Source organism: Saimiri boliviensis, chromosome 17, assembly GCF_048565385.1.
Source record: "Saimiri boliviensis isolate mSaiBol1 chromosome 17, mSaiBol1.pri, whole genome shotgun sequence".
In the NCBI taxonomy this organism is placed as follows: domain Eukaryota; kingdom Metazoa; phylum Chordata; class Mammalia; order Primates; family Cebidae; genus Saimiri; species Saimiri boliviensis.
Window position 1 is genome coordinate 68,335,064 of NC_133465.1, and position 21,346 is coordinate 68,356,409.

Sequence of the window (21,346 nt, forward strand, 5' to 3'; positions counted from 1 at the left end):
CAGTCACTACCGAAAATACAAAGAAGGGCAAAGTAAGAGTTTTATCAGCAGAAATGGAAAAATGTCTAATCCAGTTAAGTAAAACATGAAAGCCACAGAAAACACTACTTAAGAGGCAAGATAGCAGCTGGGTGGACACAGCCCCTGGGGCAGCCACCTGGTGTGAGCCAGCGTGAACTGGTGTGAGCTCATCTTTGTAGTGTGGCCCCAGGGCTAGTCACTTCACTTCTGTGCCTCACTTTCACCATCCTTGCCAACGGAGAAACCACAGTCCCTACTTCACAATACACGTAGAATCTTTAGAACAGGGACAGGCATGGCATAAACCGCAGCTATAAAAATCATGGCTATCACTTCATTTGAGTTATTTAGATGTTTGTGTTTTTAGAACACACGCAGGTTCCTCAAGAAATACGAGCCGGGGTCACCACTAAGGAAGAGACAGGGCGGGCACAACGCTGTCAGGTGGGGTGACTTATCCTGCCTGTGTCAGTCTTCTGCCACAAGCAACGTGAAACTTACTTAGCACACATGTAGGCATTCTCTCCACTCAGGACATCTGCTTTCACAAACAGCTCCAGAGCACGCACGATATTCGCAGCTTGCTGAGAAGGACAAAAACAGCGAGTAAAATACACAGCAGAAGAAAAGGGCTGATGCAATAAATGCCGAATTTAAGGTCTTTTTTAGGCTGAGGCAGCAAATCATAAAACTTGACTCACATAAAAATTTGCCCACTAGCTGCCAGACTGGAACTCCTTCTCCAGTAACAAGAAATGACAGCAGCTGGGTACAGTGGCTCACGCCCATAATCCCAGTACCTTGGGAGGCTGGGGCAGGAGGACCACTTGAGGCCAGGAGTTTTGAGACCAGCCTGGGCAACGTAACAAGACCCCCATCTCTATGAAAAATTTTAAAAATTAGCCAGGCGTGGTGGTGTGTGCCTGTAGTACCAGCTGTGTGGGAGGCTGAGATCGGAGGATCACTTAAGCCTAGAGGTCAAGACTACAGTGAGCTGTGATTGTCTCACTGCACTCCTGTCTGGGTCACAGAGCAAGACCCTGTCTCTCAAGCCCCCATCAAAAAGAAAAAAAGAAATGAAATGACAGCTGCAGGAGGTCCGCCATCAATCAGTCACTTTTATCAAGATGGTCTTGTGGCTGGACCTGCTCTGGAGCTTGGATTGGCCCAGTGAAGGCAGCCAGCCTCCCGCAGACCGCAGCTGGGGCAGGGCGTGCATGAAAGCCTGGGATGCTCTCCCAGGTGACGCCCAAGAGAGGTCCGAAACCTGCACGCCGCCCACAGCACACAAGGGACTCTCTTCAAGCCCTGGGGACAGCACTGTTCCTGCTCATGCCTCCGAATGCAAAACTCAATTTTACCATTTTTTTCTTTAAATAAAAGGATATGCATAGGAAACACTCTAGAAAGAAACAGAGAAAGACAACGGTCTGTCCTGCAAGGCGGCAGGAGGCAGGGGAGCTTTCTCCCCGTCTCTTCCGATCTGATGCCTTTACTGTTCTGCTGGCCTCGCTCTCCTACCGCAAATATGAAGGGCAGGACAGGTCTGTACCCGGATCTCCAGGGCGATGTCCAAGTAGGGGTCATAGGTGTCCGAGACGCTCTTGCACATGGAGCACTTCACTGCAATAGAACAGAGAGGCAGTGGAGCAGGTGTGGCCCGGTAGAGGCACCCCCGGCTCCCAAGACCCAGACCCAGGAGAGAGGCAAACTCTCCACAGGGCTTTGGCCAAAGATGAGATTCCCACTAGCCCCCGGAGCATCCTGGTGTCCGGACAGAGAGCTCCTCTTCACCACTGAACTTCACAAAGATGGACGTCAATGCCTTTGTGCTCACAGGGCCCTCCCTGCCTCGATTGGTGACTGCCACACACGGTACTCTCCTGCTGACGGAGAGCGGAGGAAAGAGATCTCTCCAAACTTCTTCATGGGAATTTTTTTTTTTTTTTTTTTTTTTTTTTGAGACAGTCTAGCTCTGTCGTCCAGGCTGAAGCGCAGTGGTGCGATCTTGGCTCACTGCAATCTCCACCTCCTCGGTTCAAGCAATTCTCCTGACTAAGCCTCCTGAGTAGCTGGGATTGCAGGCATGCACCACTGCGTCCAGCTAATTTTTTGTATTTTTAATAGAGATGGGGGTTCTACCATGTTGGCCATGGTTGGCCAGGCTGGTCTCAAACTCCTGACCTCAGGTGATCCACCCACCTCAGCTTCCCAAAGTGCTGTAATTACACGTGTGAGCCACTGTGCTCTGCCCTCATGGGAATATTCTAACAACCAGCCCAGTGGCCAGGTGGGCCAGGAGTCTCAGAGGAAACCATGGCTCGAGACCTCAGAGACTGACCCAGGTCTGCGCAGCGAGGAAAGAGCCCCAGCCTGTGCTCCCACTCTTAGGGTTTCCTGGGTTCATGTTCTAATCCTGGCAAGAAGCAGTAGCAGTAGAGCAAATGTCTCCACTTACCACGTGATCTGAGATACCCTCCAAAAATCTGATGGACCAAGGTAGTAGCCTGCGTTTGACGATCCAACCTGAAAAGCAGGCCACAGCCTTTAAGGGAAGGACTTGGCAAGATGACACGAGGGACAGCCCCATCCCAGCACCCCCATGCCCATCAATCACCAGCACAGCCTGGGGCTGGGAAACCCCACCCCTGACCCAAGTCACCGTAGGTCCCTAAGCTCCATCCTGGGCCCTTGCTGCCTGGCAGTCTCTGCAGAGCACTCATCTCCTGAGGGCCCCACTCTCCACATAAGCCATTTCAAAACTTCACCAAAAATGAAAGCCCCGAGAAATGTGCGTGCGTCCTCACTCTGCTGCCTCTTCTTTTCAGTCTCACCAAAAAGTAAGTACCTAAATCGGGAGTGAGGCTGGAGGCCAAACACTCCCCTGAACAAGGGCACCCACCCGGCCCTCCCCTCCACTTCTCTGCTGGTCAACAGACAGCTGGTCCCCAGTCACGGAAGAGGGACAGGGATGGGAACAAAGGCACAAACAGGACCAAAACTCCACAGCTCTGCACCCTTTCCAGGGAGGACAGCGGAGTCAGGTGTGGGCTTCAGGGTCAGGAGCCCTGCACTCATGCCCCCCACGGCACTCACTCACTGGGATCCAAGGCGATCAAAGCCCTGGGGCCTCTTCTCACCCTGCGCCAGAGCTGCCTGGTGCCTCCCACATCTATGTATCCATTGATAGCTACTCATGCTGGGAAGACTCTGAAACAAGATGCCACATCCAGTCTCTGCTCCTGGTTCTCACCTGCAGCCTACTGCGTCTGGTCCTGACTCACTCCTCTGGAACTGCCTTCCTCAGAGCCGCCCGAGGCCTCCAGGCGCAAGGCCAGCTGGCTCTGCGGGCTCTTTAATAGGAGGCTGTGCGGCCTGTAGGCGCGCCCACTCCCTCCAGATGAGCATCCCCTCTCCCCAGGTTCTCTGTCTCTGTCTCCCCAGCTGCTTCCCCAACTTCTCACGGGCGCAAACCAGGGCTGTTTCCAGGGCGCTCTCCACACTTCCCATGGTCACCCAGACCATTCCACACCCACGGGCTGCACCGTGCCCCTCTCCCGCCCCGGCCACAGAACGCGCACAACTCAGCCTCTCATCTGACCTGTGTGACATTTACCATGGTACTTCCTAGACTCTAGGAGCTCTGAAATATTTGGGGGACCAATACAGGGTCACCCAATTTTTATTCTGCAAAGCTAGACAATGAAAAATAAGCTCCCACCATTCTTTAAAAGGGACCTTTAACTGCAAAAACTAGCAAGGATGTAATCTCTGCATGGCCTGAGAAATGTGGGTAGCTGTGTGTGACGGTAGCTGCCAAAATCTAGACCGGCCAACAACCCCCTGACCCCCAGCATCCAGAGCCTGAAAGCACCAGAGCCCACAGGGCCATGCAGAATCCCCTCACGTACAACCAAAGTGGCGGAAGCACAACCATCACCTTACCCAGCAAGCTTTCCCGGGCATCCCACCGAGCCTGGGGAGAAAGGGCAGTGGGGAACAACTGGGCAAGAAGGGAGGAGGGGGCAGGAGGTGCCTGAGAGCCACTCAGAATCAAGGCTGCAAGGGGCACCCCGGAGTGGGGCACGACTATGGGGTCCCACGGGCACACTGGAGTGGCAGTCTCCACAGGCACGGATTCTTGGGGGTAAGGTAAAAAGGCAGGCAGGCGTCCTTAGAAGGCAGTGAAGGGCAAGATAGGCAAAGAGACATCAGGGTCCTGAAAAAACTCAAAACCATCTGAGGCTATCGATCCTCCTGCCACCAGAGGAAACGCCAACCATCAGAGTGTACTAGACGGTGCGGACAGAGGCAGCGCTCTGGATTACGAATCCTGAAAACCACCAGACCCACAGGATAAATGAAAGCAGGCCTAGTCTACACAAAGTGCTTCAAGCACAAAGCGGTCACGAACAAGAATCAAAACGCCTCACACGATTCAAACCAGCCCCAGAAAACAGGCACGACGCCAAAGACACAGCAACCAAAACTCCAAGCCGAACGTCCTGGACACAGTGACAGCGGCCTCATTTCTGGAAGCAGAGTGCCGGACACAGCTGCCTTCCTGGAGGAACTTAAGAGAGGCCAGGCTTCCCCAGCTACGAGTGTGCCAGAGGGGCCAAATGGAGGGTGAGCAACAAGTGATGGCAAGATGTAACCATAACCCAAGGCTGGGCAAGAAAAAGAAACCACCTTCTATGTGCCAACAATCCAAGGCTGGGCAAGAAAAAGAAACCACCTTCTATGTGCCAACAACAACAAAAAAGAAATCACGCAAACTAAAATGCGAGAGAGGGAGGAAAAGCAGCAGACGGCACAGGGAGGGCCCACAGGGAGGGCCGAGAAAACAGCACCAGGTGCATTTCAGAAGGGCCATTTCAAAAGGGCGCATGAAACCAGTGGGCGGGGCCGGGCCTGCAGTTCCAGTTGCTGGGTTGGAGGATGGCTTGAGCATGGGAGGTGGAGCCTGCAGTGAGCTAGGATCCCACCACTGCACTCCGGCCTGGGAGACAGAGCAAGGCCCTGTCTCAAAAAGAATGGTTTATGTTAAAATTAGCTGGGCATGGTGGCGCGTGCCTGTAATCCCAGCTACTCAGGAGGCTGAGGCAGGAGAATTGCCTGAACCCGGGAGGCGGAGGTTGCGGTGAGCCGAGATCGCGCCATTGCACTCCAGCCTGGGTAACAAGAGCGAAACTCCGTCTCAAAAAAAAAAAAAAAAAAAGAATGGTTTATGTACGAAGGTAGCCACTAAAACAAAAATACAAATCTAGTATCAAAAGTAGTTTGAAAAATAAAGAAAAATAAGCATAGCAAATATGCTACCTATAATTACTATAAAATACATAAATATGACAGAATTCAGCTCAGACTTTTCAGTTATAACAAGAAACGTGAAGGGGTTTAACCTGCCTGTTAAGAGGATCACTTTGGCTTACAATGCAAGACCAAACCTTAGGAACGCCTCTATGGAAGGGTTCAGAAAATGATGGCAAGGGGACAGTGTGTAGGGCTGCTGGCCCCACAGAGTCGTGGAGTGTCCCTTATGCTGTGCTGAAGTGCAGAATCTGAGAAGAGACAGGACACTGAAGAACTGGAGAAGAGCAGCTGGACTCGGGGGGCCATGCCACATATGAGCAGAGACAGGTGAGGCCCCAAATGCCCAGAAGCGTCTGTATGTATGGTAAAAGCAAGGGTAAGAGTTGTTAAGTGAGGTCATCATCTATAGGCTTAGTGATAGGGTATACATAATCACGTGAGTCACAAGTGAGGGGGCCACCCCATTATGTCACCTGGGCAGAGAGGTGGGCCATGTGCAGTAGTAGAGGGTCATGTACAGAAAAGGGGTCTACTCCCGTTAGGTCACCAAGGAAAGGAGGTGGGCTGTGTACAACAGGTGTCGTGCGCAATACTTCTTAGCTGGGGGCTGGAGACTTCAAAAGGTTTCTAATAGAAGGATACTGTAAGCCAATGCAGTGGGAGCTGAAGACTTGTGCGCTTCTCAAGATTTTTATGGGAGGATGATTTGAACTAGCACAGAAGCAAGAAAAGACTGACAGGGTGTACAGCCGCGGTGACTGGTCACACCAGAGGGGTTCTTCTCCCTCAGTTACTTCCAGGATCTCAGGCCTGAGGCCTGCTTTCCACAGGAACTGGATGCGAGGTACTACAGCTCCTTTCTCAGGAGGAGCGGCTCCTGCTCCAAGCCTGCCATACAGCGTATGCCCTTTCAGGCAGGGCCGCCGCCACCTGGGTCTTTGGTTCTCGTCCTGGTCTGGCTGTTTTCCCATGTACTGCTTCTGTTCTGTGACTGCTCTCGGCATGCCTCCTACTACAAACTACTATATGGTTATACAGAAGGATTCTACAAATCAGCACTAAATGCATCAGTGCGGCTCCGACTACAATACCTATATGATTATACAGAAAGAGTATATGGATCTAAGTATGATTATATATATAAGCTAGATATAGTAAGCAGTAAGTTATTATACGATTATATAGAAAGATTATATGGGACTAAGTATGATTACATAGATAAGCTAGATATAAGTAAGCAGTGAGTTATACTTCAGGCACTAATTGTGCCTGGGGTCTGCACAGTTCTCCTTCCTTGGTGCCCCGGGGGGGGTGTCACCCACACCGGCGGACACCCTGCAAAGCAGGGGCTGCAACGCTGACACTGGCCTTGGCAGAATTCGGAACAAAAGGCACTCCATGTGACAAGCGAAGACACTCAAAATGCTAAAAGCCACGATTCTCAGTGAAGACATGACAGTTATGAGTATCTAACCACAACCACCTGCGTAAAGCAAACCCAGAGGAGAGGTAAGGAGACATAAACACACCAGGATTCCAGTAACCACAGACTTAACAGACTACTCAAACAGATGAAGGAGACAAGAGCACATGGATATAGAAAGTGAAAAAGCATCGTCAACAGACCCATCAACAGACACAGGAGCAAACCGACACCCCGGCAGCCTGAGACTCCACTGTCAAGTATGCAGGGAGCATTCTCAAACGCTGCTATCTACCAGTCACAGAGCAACATCAGGAAGTTCTATGAAGTAGGAATACTATAAGCACGCTCAGATCGTAATGCAAGTAACACCAAAAGTCACTTACAGAACCAGAAGACAAAAAGGCCCCTCCACCTGCAAAGTAAATGGAAGAATTTGCTTTATGAAAAGCTCGCCACTGTCTCATTGTTATTTTCCTCACTCTACATTTCACTACGGACCAGTGACGGCTCTCACGGACCGACATCTGGGGGGCATACATCGCCCCCTTGGTCTCTGGCAATGCCTGGCCACTCGGTACCCGGCCTCCCGCCTCTTCCCACCAATCCTGGTACCAGCGAATGGCTCACCACCACCCACCCCCGAGCCCAGACCACAGACGTGCACTCCTCCTGTCCCACCATCCCAAATCCAAACCGTTATTCATTCTACCTCCCATCCCACTCCTCACGAATTTCTTCTACCTGCAGACTCTGGTTAATCAGCCTGACTGAAGCCCAGGGTTCAGTGCCCAACCTAACAGTGCTCCAGGTGGCTGCGCCCTGTGCCCAGAGCCAGGCCCCCCCTGCTACAGGCTTGCTGCACTCCTCCGAAGGTGCCCGTGACACCGCAGCCCTCCCACTTGCCTCTTTGCAGGCCCTCAGGGGTCACTTCTCCTAGGAAGCCACCTCTGGGTGAGGTGCTCTCCTGCTGCTATGACAGTACTTCCAGCACCACACTGTAAATGCTGGTGGGGTCATTTGCCTCCCCCAACTACACCATAAGCTCCAGATCCCAGGACTATGGTTTCCACCTCTAAATGCCCAGTGGTAGATATGGGGCCCAGCACACAGGGAACAGCAATTCAATCACCCAGTGCACTGAAGGTCAGCGCAGAAGGGCAGACCCAGGATGGTACAGGGAGCAGGGAGGCTCGAGCCCCTTCAGGGGAAGGGGAAGAGGTGACCAAACTCTCAGGATAGGCAAAAAAACATCCTAGGAACGCAGTGAAGTTTACCTTCATATAAATTATTTAAATAAGTTTTCTTAAGCCGAGCACTATGGCTCACACCTGTAATCCCAACACTGAGAAGCCCAGGCAGCAGATCATTTGAGGCCAGGAGTTCAAGACCAGCCTGGCAACACAGCAAAACTCTGTCTCTACTAATAATACAAAAATTAGCCAGGCACGGTGGTGTGGGCCTGTAACCCCAGCTACTGCACTCCAGCCTGACAACAGAGCGAGACTCTGTCTCAAAAAGTTTTCTTTCTCTAAGTCTTATTTATGTAAGAATATCACCCACTGAAGCCAGTGGTTTTGCCACTTCAATCACTCATTGCTGCAACTCAACTTCTCTAAAGAACATTCTAAGGCCGGCGCGGTGGCTCAAGCCTGTAATCCCAGCACTTTGGGAGGCCGACGCGGGTGGATCACGAGGTCGAGAGATCGAGACCATCCCGGTCAACATGGCGAAACCCCGTCTCTACTAAAAATACAAAAAATTAGCTGGGCGTGGTGGCGCGTGCCTGTAATCCCAGCTACTCAGGAGGCTGAGGCAGGAGAACTGCCTGAACCCAGGAGGCGGAGGTTGCGGTGAGCCGAGATCGCGCCATTGCACTCCAGCCTGGGTAACAAGAGCGAAACTCCGTCTCAAAAAAAAAAAAAACAAAGAACATTTCAGGTGTTTCCTGAGGTAGGTAAAGTGTTTCTAGGGCCCTAAGCGGAGGCAGTAAGGGGCAGTTCTGAGCACTTCCTACCTGTTTTCTTTGGTCTGAAGCTATGAACTCAGGAATGACAGAGAGACAATTTGTGATGGTGACCATGACATGTAAGGGTATATGTGGTGACAAACCATCGCTTGGCACCACACCCTCATGCCCTATGCTTTCCAGTGTGAATAAGAAATAGTGGCCAGGCACAGTAAGATCCCCAAGTTATAAATAAACTTCCTCATGCTAAAGTTCCCTGTTTGTACTTACACATAGATGTGTAAATTATATTGCAGAAACGTAACTCCTACCACCCCATCCTTTTAAAACCAACGTGATTTTTAAGAGACTAGAGAAGTCCATGGTAGTAACGGAATACCCTAAGATGTTCTGCTAACGTATTTCCCCTCCACTGAGCTGCTGAGACCCAGCTACTGCCACCACCACAGCCACCCAATCCCACCAAGCCGCCCTGGGCTAGGATACATCTGGAGGCAGCCTTTTCCCAGGAAGCAGGGGCAGTCCCCTATTTGGGCTCCAGCAGGCTGAGTACCCAGAGGCAAATTCTGCCCCGTCTACCTGAGGGCAGCCTGGGTAGAAAGGAGCCGGGCTGGCTGTCGCCACAGGAGTGCTGCTGCCACCACGCAGAAAGGTGTCCAAAGCCCCCTGGAAGGTGGGTGGGAAGCACGTACTTGGCACAGCCGTTCAGGCAGGCCTTCTGCATGGCGTCGATGGTGTACCGCAGGAACTCATGGGCGTCCTCCTGGTTCCCAAAGCGGAAGTGCCTGGCGATCTCTAGAGGAGGAAGAACAGGGAGAGAAGAGCCCATGCCTTCTCATCAAACAGGTTGCAGCTGCCTTCCCGAGTTACAAGGGGAAAATACTCCAACTTTTCAAAGGAACGAGTGAGGAAAACAAGCTCTACGGGAATTGTCTATACCCCAATGACAATTCATCATGGCCATTACGTTCTCAGTAAGATGTGAGGCTTGAACCTTCACTACTTCACAGACGAGAACACCAAGCTCTCAAAAATGTAAATGCTGGCTGGGTGAGGTGGCTTATGCCTGTGACTCTAACACTTCAGGAGGCCGGGGTGGGAGGATCACTTGAGCCCAAGAGTTCAAGACCAGCCTGGGCAACATAGGGAGACTTGGTCTCTACAAAAAATAATAAAAAATTAGCCTGTCATAATGGCATGTGCCTGCTGTCTCGGCTACTTGGGTGGCTGAGGCAGGAGGATCGCTTGAGCCTGGGAGGTTGAGGCTGCAGTGAGCTACACTCTCACCACCACACTCTCCAGCCTGGGCAACAGAGCAAGATTCTATCTGAAAAAGAAAAAGAAAAAAGAATGTAAAATCCAGCTGGATGCAATCGCTCATGCCTGTAATCCCAGCACTTTGGAAGGCCAAGGCAGGAGGATTGCTTGGAGTTGGGAGTTGGAGGCCAGCCACGGTCTCTACAAAAAATATAAAAACACCAGCCAAGTGTGGTGGCACGCACTTGTAATCTCAGCTACTCAGGAGGCCAAGGCCAGAGAATTCCAGGAGTTTGAGACGGCAGTGAGCTGTGTTTGCATCACTGTCCCTGCCCCCCAGCCTGGTGTAAGAGCAAAACCCTGTCTCAAACAAAAAGAATGCAAAATCCACCGAGTAACTAGCTCTACAAGAGCCAATATAAAACACAGGTGAACAATTATTTCATAGTGCTACAATTTACACAGGTTTCAAAAACCAGTAACAGGCCTCTTCTTCCTGCCAAGTGAATGTGAATGAGACTGTGTTTACAGCACACACCTGATTCCTGATACTCAGAAAGGAACTGGTACACTCCTCATCCATCCTTCCTCCCAGCCCTCCCTCAGGCTCATCTGCCTGCCCCAGATACACAACAACCCCTCTACCTGGCCAAAGGAAAAGCGACCTGTCATGATCTACCCCCACTGAGAGGCTTCCCCACTGACTCCAGACCACGTCTCTAAACCATTATTCCTTGAGTCTGTGCCACCACATGCAGGTCTGTTAGCACAGAGGGACTCCCAAGACTTCATCCACGACTCACTCTTCTCTCCCCTCTACCAACTTCCCAGCACCTCCTACAGGGTGAGCACTCAGCAGGCCTTCAGTAACAGAGAACAGCACAGTGGCTCATGTCTGTAATCCCAACACTTTGGGAGGCCAAGGTGAAAGAACTGCTTGAGGCCAGGAGTTTGAGACCAGCCTGGGCAACAGAGCAAGAACCCCTTCTCTACAAAAAATTTAAAAAATATTGAAAATGCAAAAATGGATCGATGCTTACTTTTCAGGTCTCGGATGAAGGAGACGGGCTTGATGGCATTGCCGCTATTGGCGAAGGCCTGGACGATGTGATTCTGCATGACACACAGCATGCAGAAGCTTCCCTGGTGGCCTGCGGCGTGGAAAGAGGAGCAATGTTAAGACAAGAGCTTTCAAAGAACTCATGAAGAGGCCCCCCACCTCAAACACAAAACAGGTACGAGCAAACCAGGCTATGAGAGAATGACTGAGCCAGAGACCCCAGATCCCTGCTGACTGGGTGACCACCAAGGAAATGTTCTTCTCTGCTGGATGGCATTTGGGGGCTATGATCCGTCCAAAGCTGAAACTCTAAAAACCTCACACCATCCATCAGCCAGCATTAACGTTGACATGTGCACGACGCTTTTCATATTTCATTAGTATCACCTGCTTATAAGAAGACTAAGTCAGATTTTTTTTTTTTTTTTTTTTTTTTTCCCTCAGACAGAGTCTCTCGCTGTCAACAAGGTTGTAGTGCAGTGGTGCAATCTCAGCTCACTGTAATCTTCTCCTCATGGGTTCAAGCAATTCTCCTGCCTCAGCCTCCCAAGTAGCTGGGACTACGTGGGCCACCAAGCTCAGATAAATTTTTTTGAATTTTTAGTAGAAACAGGGTTTCACCACATTGGCCAGGATGGTCTCAATGTTCTGACCTTGTGATCCACCCACCTCGGCCTCCCAAAGTGCTGGGATTACAGGCATGAGCCACCACGCCCGGCCTAAACCAGATTTTCAAAATGAAGCTTAAAAGATGTCTTCTCAAATTTCTAAGTTGCATCACATGGTCAACAGGCTAAAATACTTCAGGGCTGACGGCCCCTTACTTTGTGCCTCAGACATGGGAACGTCTGTTCCACTGCTTCTAGTAAACACCTCGCTGGAAATATCTGGGGTTGAAAATGTTTTCTGGGAAGATCCGGAGAGCAAATCCTTTCTGATTTGAGGGCTATAGAGTCGAGTCACAAGTATGCCCCTGCACTGTAGAGAAAGCAGCCATAGACACTATAGTGAACAATGGGCATGAACGTGTTCAATACCACTTTATTTACACACGCAGACAGCAGGCCAGATGAGTCTGCCCACCCCTGCTCTACATAAAACGCCTCACTAGTGGTACATTTTTACCTTTCAAATTATGACGTAAGTAAACGCTGCTGTGATCGCTGAACTCTCCCTCAATCTCTCAACCCCATTTTCCATTTCCTTCATTCAAAGACACCACTATCCCGAATCAGGCAATTGTTCTCATTCACGTATTTATTATCACACACATGTGTATCCACAAACAATAAATGGCACTGTAGCTACATGTTTCCAAACCTCCTCTCTATAAATTGTATCATGCAGTTATGTACCATTCAGCAATGCGCTTTACAAAAGTCCATGTTGCTAGACACAGCTCCAGTTCCTCCACATCTTCCAGCTAGAGTATTTCACTGAACGAAGAGACCACGATTTATTTCTATACCCACCACTAACACACATTCAGCCTTTCCATCTTCTCTGCTGCACAGACACGCTGCAATGGACAATTCCACACGTGTCTCCTTGTGCACATGGCTGAGTTTCTCTATAAAGCGTACACTCAGAAGACACATTTCTGGTACACAGTGCATTACCTGTTCAAACAGATCCAAACACAAAACTCACCTGAATCAATCCCCCCCCCCCGCAATATCCTTACTCAGACTTCAAAATCAATAATGGAACAGTATGCAGCCTGCTTAGCAAAATATCCATTAAACTGCTATTACTTAGACAAAATTCCTCTCAAAGAGATGTAAAAAACTCTCCATGGGACTGCCTTTACATAAAGGGGGGGTGGGGGCGGTTATTTTTCATTTTAGACTTTTGCTTGCCTTTTCTAATTGTATCAATTTAAATTTTTTTTTTAATTTATTCCTTTTTTGAGATGGAGTTTTGCCCTTGCTGCCCAGGCTGGAGTGCAGCTGCACGATCTCGGCTCACCACAACCTCTGCCTCCCAGGTTCAAGCAATTCTCCTGCCTCAGCCTCCCGAGTTGGTGGCATTACAGGCATGTACCACCATGCTTGGCTCATGTTTTGTATTTTTAGTAGAGACAGGGTTTCTCCATGTTGGTCAAGCTGGTCTCAAACTCCCGACCTCAGGTGATCCACCCACCTCAGCCTCCCAAAGTGCTGGGATTACAGGTATGAGCTACCACACCCGACCCATATCCATTTATTACTTTTATTTTTAAAATGACAACTCAAAATTAGGCAAAATTATGTTATTTGAAAGAAAACAAACAAATATTAAAGAATTCTTTTTTTCAACTCCAGGTAAAATACAGTTTTAATACAAAAGTTGTATAGAATATGACTAGCTGTGGTGGTTCACGCCTGTAACTTCAGCACTGTGGGAGGCCAAGGCGGGTGGAACACTTGAGGTCATGAGCTCAACACCAGTCTGGTCACATGGTAAAACCACGTCTCTACTAAAAATACAAACATTAGCCAGGTGTGGTGGCAGGCATCTGTAATCCCAGCTACTCGGGAGGCTGAGGCAGGAGAATCGCTAGAACCCTGGAGGTGGAGGCTGCAGTGAGCCAAGATTGAGGCAACTACACTCCGGCCTGGGCGACAGAGTGAGACTCCATTTCAAAAAAGTTGTGCAGAAATTAAGCCTCTAATTATTCTATATAAAATACTGCTGGTGGGGCGCAGTGGCTCATGCCTATAATCCCAACATCTAAGGAGGCCTGTGCAAGAGGGTCCCTGAGCCCAGGAGTTTCAGACCAGCCTGGGCAACACGGCAAAACCCCATCTCTACCCTAAAGAACACCAAAACAGTTACCTGGTAAAAATTACATGGTGGCATGAGTCTTTAGTGCCAGCTACGTGGGAAGATTGCCCAGGAGCTATGATCACAACACTGCACTCCAGCCTGGGCAACAGAGTGAGACCCTATCTCGAAGGAAAAAAAAAAAAAAAAAAGCTGCTTTCAGCCTGATAAATATTACTCTTAAATAGGGTAAAGAACAATCTAAGCCAGGTTCTCCAGCAATACATGAGACTAACTTAAGTGGCACACGGACAAACATTTTTTCATGTAACTTGAAAGTCAAATCCAAGACTACAGGGACACTGCTACGCAGACTGGGGAAAGAGGATCAGACTGAACTGCGTTCCTCCTGGGCTACTTCCGTCGTTTCTTTTCTAGCTAAGTATCAGTGCCAAAGACAGGCCAGCCCATGGCAGGAGCTGCTGCTCCATGCCACATGCACACTGGACCCTCGTCAGAATAACTCTTAGGATCCTCAAGCCTCTTCAAACGCCATGTGCTAGGAGGGGGAGAGCACAGCCATAGCCCACTTACAGGTCACTCAGGATCCAGTGGGATGCAGGAAAGAAGGCCCTAACTTCTCTTGCTATGTTCTAAGATACTAAGGTGCACTAGTATTTCACAGTGATGCTGGCCCACAGGACTGGTACTGGAAGGAAGACCAGGCGCTCCCCTGAAGGGCTGGCCATGGCTGCCTCACTCACACGCTTGCTGCTGAGACGCTGCAACAGACCACAGCTCACCTGTGCCAGATTACAGCAACTTAGAGGTTATCTAGTTTCAACTAAATTAATCCTCACACAGTTGGCAAATGGCTCGAAAAGATCCTACAGAGAAATCAACAACGGAAGCCAGCTCTACAGTGGAAAAGCCACTTACAGGCCTGGGATAGCAATCTTAGTGCCAAAACCATGAGATGAAAACAATGGCCATCTAGTCAAATCTTACTGAAAGTTCTCCCAGAACAACCTCAAAACTACCAAGGTCACCACTGGAAATTGAGGCTACAAGTAGCCATCTCAAGAATGTGCTTCAGCCAGGCACGGTGGCTCAACCTGTAATCCCAGCACTTTGGCAGGCTGAGACGGGAGGACCAGCTGAGGTCAGGAGATCGAAACCAGCCTGACCAACACATGGAGAAACCTTGTCTCTACTAAAAATACAAAATTAGCTGGGCGTGGTGGTGTGTGCCTGTAGTCCCAGCTACTCCAGAGGCTGAAGCAGAAGAATCACCTGAACCCTGGAGGCGGAAGTAGCAATGAGCCAAGATCGCACCACTGTACTCCAGCCTAGGCAACAAAAGCGAAACTGTTTCAAAAAAAAAAAAAAATTTTTTTTTTCAACTTCTTAAGTAGGAATTTGTGCAATATGTAGTTTTCTAGGACTTTTTTTTCACTGGTCCCTGTATCGTTCAGAAGCTGAAATTCATTACTTGGCATGCTGTGTCCTATTCCACATGACCGTGCTGGAATGCACGCATCCATTCTGTGGATGAACAAGTGGGCTGCTTACTGCTTCTTGCTGTAGACACCATATACCAGGCATCCCCAAACTTTTTACACAGGGGGCCAGTTCACTGTCCCTCAGACCATTGAAGGGCCACCACATACTATGCTCCTCTCACTGACCACCAATGAAAGAGGTGCCCCTTCCTAAAGTGCGGCAGGGGGCCGGATAAATGGCTGCAGGGAGCCACGTGCGGCCCGCAGGCCATAGTTTGGGGACGCCTGCCATATACCCACTCGCCAGAGCTTCTCTACAGGAGCAGAACTGCTGGATAATAGATTTTGCAAAAGATGATGCCAGACTGTTTTCGAAAGTGGTTATGCTAATTCAGGCCAAGTTTGCCAAAAGAATCTCACTGAGCTTCATGCTCACTAACATTCAACATCGTAAGACTGGTGATTTTTCAAAAAAAAAAGAGAGACAGAGAGAAATAGGGTCTCTTTCTGCCACCCAGGCTGGAATGCAGTAGCATGATCATAGCTCACTGTAATCTCCACCTCCTGGGCTCAAGTGATCCTCCCACCTCAGCCTCCTAAGTCTGGAGGCATGCACCACCACACCTGGTTGGTTTGATTTTTCTGTAGAGATCTCACTATGCAGGGGTTTCACTATGTTGCCCAGGCTGGCCTCAAGCTATCTTCCTGCCTTGGCCTCCCCCAAAGTGCTGGATTACAGGCATGAGCCATCACACCTGGCTGATACATTCATTTTAAAAGGGCCATAAGAAAATCATTGGCTTATGTAGTCTACCACAGGAGCCCAGGAGCTTCACCTCTATTTCAATCAAATAAGCTAAGATGGCACCACCACTACCCTATGGCCTGCGCAACGGAGCAAGACCCTGTCTCTAAAAAAAAGAAAAGAAATTAAAATGATGCTTTTTGTAGCTTCTGTTCTGGTAGGTACTAGGTTTACTAGGTGAAGAAAATGTCCCTTTTTCTTTCCCTAAGCAATCCTCCCACCTCAAGTCTCCCAAAGCACCGGGACTGCAGGTGTGAGGTGCCAAGTCCAGCCAGGAAATGGTCCTTCTGTTGCTACTTTGCTAAGATTTTTTAAATCATATATATTTTCAGCAAACATCTATTTTCAGGTGACCATTTCCCTTACTCTGTTAACAAAGCAATAGCAGTTGAGGCGGCAAAGGCAGCAGTCCCGTCCGCAGTCCCTTCGGCAGCCGTTTGCAATTGCTACTCCAGGTACTTGACTTACTCAGAATTCATCTGAGCCTCACACAACGGTGTGAGGAAGACAGTCTCACTCTTCCACAGACCAGGGGGATTCTCAAAAGCTCAGGGGCAGAGCCGGGAAGCAAAGCCTGCAGGCCAGGCTCCTGAGCTGTGCTTTCGACTGCTCTGCTCTTTCCAGAATTCTAGAGATGTTCTGAGATGAAAGCATCCTTGCATTCCTAGGATAAACACAAGTTGCTTACAGTTTCTTAGAACCTATGTCATTTGGTGGTATTTTCCTAGAATTCTTATATCTATGTTCGTGAATAAGTTGTGGTTATCAATTTCCTTTCTCATATTTTCCTTATTATTGTTACCTGAGTTACAGAAACTTTATAGAATGAGCTGGGAAGGACTCTCCCTCTTCTTCGGAAGAATGTGCAAAAGACTGGAATTATTTCTTAAAAGTTACACAGAAATCGGCTGGGTGCAGTGGCTCATGCCTGTAATCCTAGTACTTTAGGAGACAAAGGCAGGCTATCACCTGAGGTCAGGAGTTCGAGACCAGCCTGAGCAACATGGTGAAACCCCATCTCTACTAAAAATACAAACATTCGCCAGGTGTGGTGGCATGCATCTATAGTCCCAACTACTCAGGAGGCTGACACAGGAGAACTGCTTATACCCAGGAGGCAGACATTACAGTGAGCTGAGATCACACCACTGCACTCCATCCTGGGCGACATCCGTCTCAAAAAAAAAAAAAAAAAAAAGTTACAAAGAAATAATGTTGTTTCTGCTTGGTATTTTTCATGGGAAGATTTTTTTGTTATTTTTTGAATCACAGTCTTACTCTGTCACCCAGGCTGGAGCACAGTGGTGCACGATCTCGGGTCACTGCAATCTCTGCCACCTGGGTTGAAGTGATTGTCTTGCCTCAGCCTCCCAACTGGGATTACAGGTGCCTGCCACCACGCCCGGGTAATTTTTGTAATTTTAGTAGAGACTGGATTTCACCATCTTGGCCAGGCTGGTCCGAAACTCCTAATCTTGTGATCCACCTGCCCCAACCTCCCAAAGTACTGGGATTACGGGCGTAAGCCACGGTGCCTGGCGTGTGGGACGACTAACCACTGCTTTAACTTAATAGAAGACTCTCCACTTTCTATTTCCTTTAGGTTTTGGTAAGTTATATCTTATTTCACCTCCATTTTAATCAACTAGAGCACATCCAGCTAATTGTTTTGATTTGTTTTTTGTGTGTGTGAAATGGAGTCTCACTCTGTCGCCCAGGCTGGCGCACAGTGATGTGAACTTGGTCAGTTCACTGCAACCTCGGCCTCCTGGGTTCAAATGATTCTCCTGCCTCAGTCTCCCCAGTAGTTGGGATTAAAGGTGTGCACCACCACACCTAACTAATTTTTGTTATTTTTAGTAGAAATGGGGTGTCAACATGTTAGCCAGGCTGGCCTTGAACTCCTGAGCTCAAGTGATCTGCCCGTCTTGTCTCCCACAGGTGTGAGCCCCCATGCCTGTTCTTGTTTTTGTAGACAGGATCTTGCTGTGTTACGCAGGCTGCATGTTTTACAATACATTTAAGATACCCTGGTACAACAAATGCATAAAACTGGGCCAGGCACGGTGGCTCACACCTACAATCCCAGCACTTTGGGAGGTGGAGATGAGAGGATCACTTGAGCCCAAGAGTTCAAGACCACAGTGAGGAGGTCAGGAGTTCAAGACCAGCCTGACCAATATGGTAAAACCCCGTCTCTACTAAAAATAATAATTATACAAAAATTAGCCCAGTGTGGTGGCACCTGCCTGTAGCCCCATCTACTAGGGAGGCTGAGGCTGGAGAATCTCTTGAACTCAGGAGGCAGAGGTTGCAGTGAGCCGAGACTGCATCACTGCACTCCACTCGGGGCAACAAAGAGAGAGACTCCATCTCAAAAAAGAGTACAGTGAGTTATGATGGGGCCACTGCATTCTAGCCTGGGAAGTATTATTTGAAAACCTTTCTTTCTGTCTGGGTAATTATTTACAGAAAAGCTTTTTGAACACCATCCCACCTGAGTGACTCATCTTCACGGCCCATTCTGCAGCAGGCATGATTCAAATTCAGGTTTCCTAAGTTACTACTCAAGAAGAACCGCACTCCTAAATTTCATCCAGACTGAGCTCAGCAGGACCACAAGAGCATGGGCTTATCTAATCCCAAGGACCCGCAGCCACCCCACCGCGGCAAACCCACACTCACAGCTGCGGGCATGCTCTTTGGAGAGCAGGTAGTTGGCCAGAGGCGGCGTGTAGGTCAAGCACTGGATAGTGGCATTGAGAAAGCAGGTGTTGCCAAGGTTGTGGAGTCCTGCGCCCACGCGGAAGACCCGCTCCCACCGCAAAGACAGCCGCTCCGTGGGGAAGAGCACTTTCTGTGGGGCTGGGACTCCATCGCCACAGCTTTCATACGTGGGCTCACTGCCTGAGGAAGAAAGGGACAAGGGAACAAAAGAGAAAGACCTAAGTCCACACACAAGTCAAACACACAAAAAAAGGAACTCCTGGTGCATACACTTAGCATGCAGTGACTCGGAACGCAGCAACAGGGAACTGGTGTTCCACTTACTGGACTTTCCTGGAAAGCTCAGGAGTAAACCCCGTCACCCCACAGACCTCCCAGGCTGCTTGGGTCTAGATTCCAAAGACCCCTCGAGGGATGGAGGGCATGGTTCAGAGAGTGGGTGAAGGAGCCAGGCCCTGGCACTCTGCACCACACCGTGCCCCCATGCAGCTCCCCCTCCTCCGTTTCTTAGTTCCAGGCCTGACTTCTGACTGTGTTATACTTGGGAAAGGGGACCAGCAAGTCCCAAGGGCCCTCCAAGTACACAGACTTCCCTCCTACAAACCCCGTATCATCGCTTTACAGCTGAAACCCACCGAGTGCATATACACACTCAGAACTCTCTCACCACATTCTGCTGTTTTTCCTACTAACTACAACATTTAAGTCCATCCACTTGGTCACCCCGGAGTGAGGGCCTCTCTGCCAGCACACTGCACATCTGTACCCTGTCTCCTGGCGGGCGGGTCGTCTCCATTCTTGTGGCGACTGGCTCCCTCTGTTTTGGGGTTGAGCAACACATATTTGCTCTTTAAAGACTCCAGCTGGTAGGAGAAGCTCTTGCTGGCAGGCTGGAATTCGATCTTCTGTAAAAGGACCTTCTTGGCAGAGGAGGCCAGAAGCTTCCCCAGTTCTCCATCATCAGCCAAGTCCTTGCGGCCGGGTTTGAGGGCCTCCTTCAATTTATCCACTATGGGCATGGTGCATCACTGTGGGGACACGAAGAAACAGAGAGCAAGGCGTAACTAAATCCCAGGACGAAATCAGCTCTTAAGAGCTCCTCTTTGGTTACACACAAGGTGGAGTCAAAAATAAAAAATAAAAAAGATCTCCTCTTGGGTCATCACGGATGCTAGCCACCACAAAAGCTCCCCTGGATCAGCTGCCAGCCCTACAAAGGAAGCGTGAAACAAGGAGACCCATCACTAACCATTGGGACATAGTGGAGCTGCTGCCACACATGGAGCTGAGCAGACAACTGCGGCCTGAGGCAGCCACACAGCCCCTGCCAGGTGCGCCTCTTCAGCAGATGTTCATCAAGTGGCTCTGGGCATCACTCTTGATGCCACTTCCCTCAAAAGGCCATCATGTGGTCCAACTGTCTGCTCAAAAACAAGGGGACGCTAATTCTCACATACAAACTGGTTACACACACCCATGCAATGAATTCACATGCAGGTCAGATAAGCAAGCATGTCTCTACAGACCCGCACTCTCCAATATGAAGGCCACAGGCCACACGTGGCTACTGGGCATGTGAAATGAGGCTAGTCCAGGTTGAGAGGTGCTGTAAGTGTAAGGTGCACACCAGATTTCGAAAAGAAATAAACACCAGTATAAGAAGAAAATGCAAAACACCCCGGTAATCTTTAGATCAGTTGCATGTTGAAATGGTACTATTTTATACATGTTGGGTTAAATAAATTATGAAAATGAATTTCACCTGCTTCTTTTCAATGTGGCTACCACAATATCATAAATTATATTTGTGGCTTGTATTATGTTTCTATTAGACAGTGCTTGTACAAATTACTTTTCTAGGCCAGGAGTAGAGTGGCTCACGCCTGCAATCCTAGCACTTTGGGAGGCTAAGGTGGGCGGATCACCAGGTCAGGAATTCAAGACCAGCCTGGCCAACATGGTGAAACCCCCGTCTCTACTAAAAATTAAAAAATTAGCTGGGCATGGTGGTGCACGTCTGTAAGGCCAGCTCCTCAGGAGGCTGAGGCAGGAGAACTGCTTGAACCCGGGAGGCAGAGGTTGCAGTGAGCCGAGATAGCGCCATTGCACTCCAGCCTGGGTAACAACAAGATTCCATCTCAAAACAAAACAAAACAAAACAAAACAAAACAATACAAATTATCTTTCTAAAAGTGAGGTAGGAGAAAAAGAGCAAGCAGCAGGCCTAGAGAACAGTATCCATGAGACACCTCTACACATAAGCAAGTGTCTTCCAGGCCACTTACCAACAGAGAGGAAGAAAACCAAAGCAGGCGAGTGGGTAGATCACAGGCTTTGGAATGTAGTGGCCCTGGGAGGTTCTATCACCCTTATCTCTGAAACCCAGAGTGACTTCTCCAAACCTCCTTTTCTATTGTAAAATAACAACAAAAATAACAGTCTTGGGAAGTGCTTTAGAGCTTGCTAACAGAGGATGCACACTATTGGTGCAGCTGCATAGAAACCGTCACCAAGAGACCCC

The 21,346-nt window shown here is 49.3% G+C and overlaps 1 protein-coding gene across 4 annotated transcripts in view; it reads right to left on the minus strand.

Annotated features, from left to right (window-relative positions):
- Positions 1-21,346, minus strand: part of USP36 (ubiquitin specific peptidase 36) — a 48,429-nt gene that overhangs the window by 24,030 nt on the left and 3,053 nt on the right. Inside the window, exons 2-9 of one of the 4 annotated variants that reach the window (XM_074389018.1) lie at positions 20,075-20,246; positions 19,592-19,853; positions 18,784-19,005; positions 11,027-11,137; positions 9,422-9,524; positions 2,480-2,547; positions 1,574-1,644; positions 523-605 (exon numbers count right to left, since the gene is read on the minus strand). In XM_074389018.1, the coding sequence (XP_074245119.1) occupies positions 523-605; positions 1,574-1,644; positions 2,480-2,547; positions 9,422-9,524; positions 11,027-11,137; positions 18,784-19,005; positions 19,592-19,844 (911 nt within the window). In that variant the 5' untranslated portion in view covers positions 19,845-19,853; positions 20,075-20,246. The other 3 variants (XM_039477005.2, XM_074389019.1, XM_039477006.2) reach the window with 3 other exon arrangements.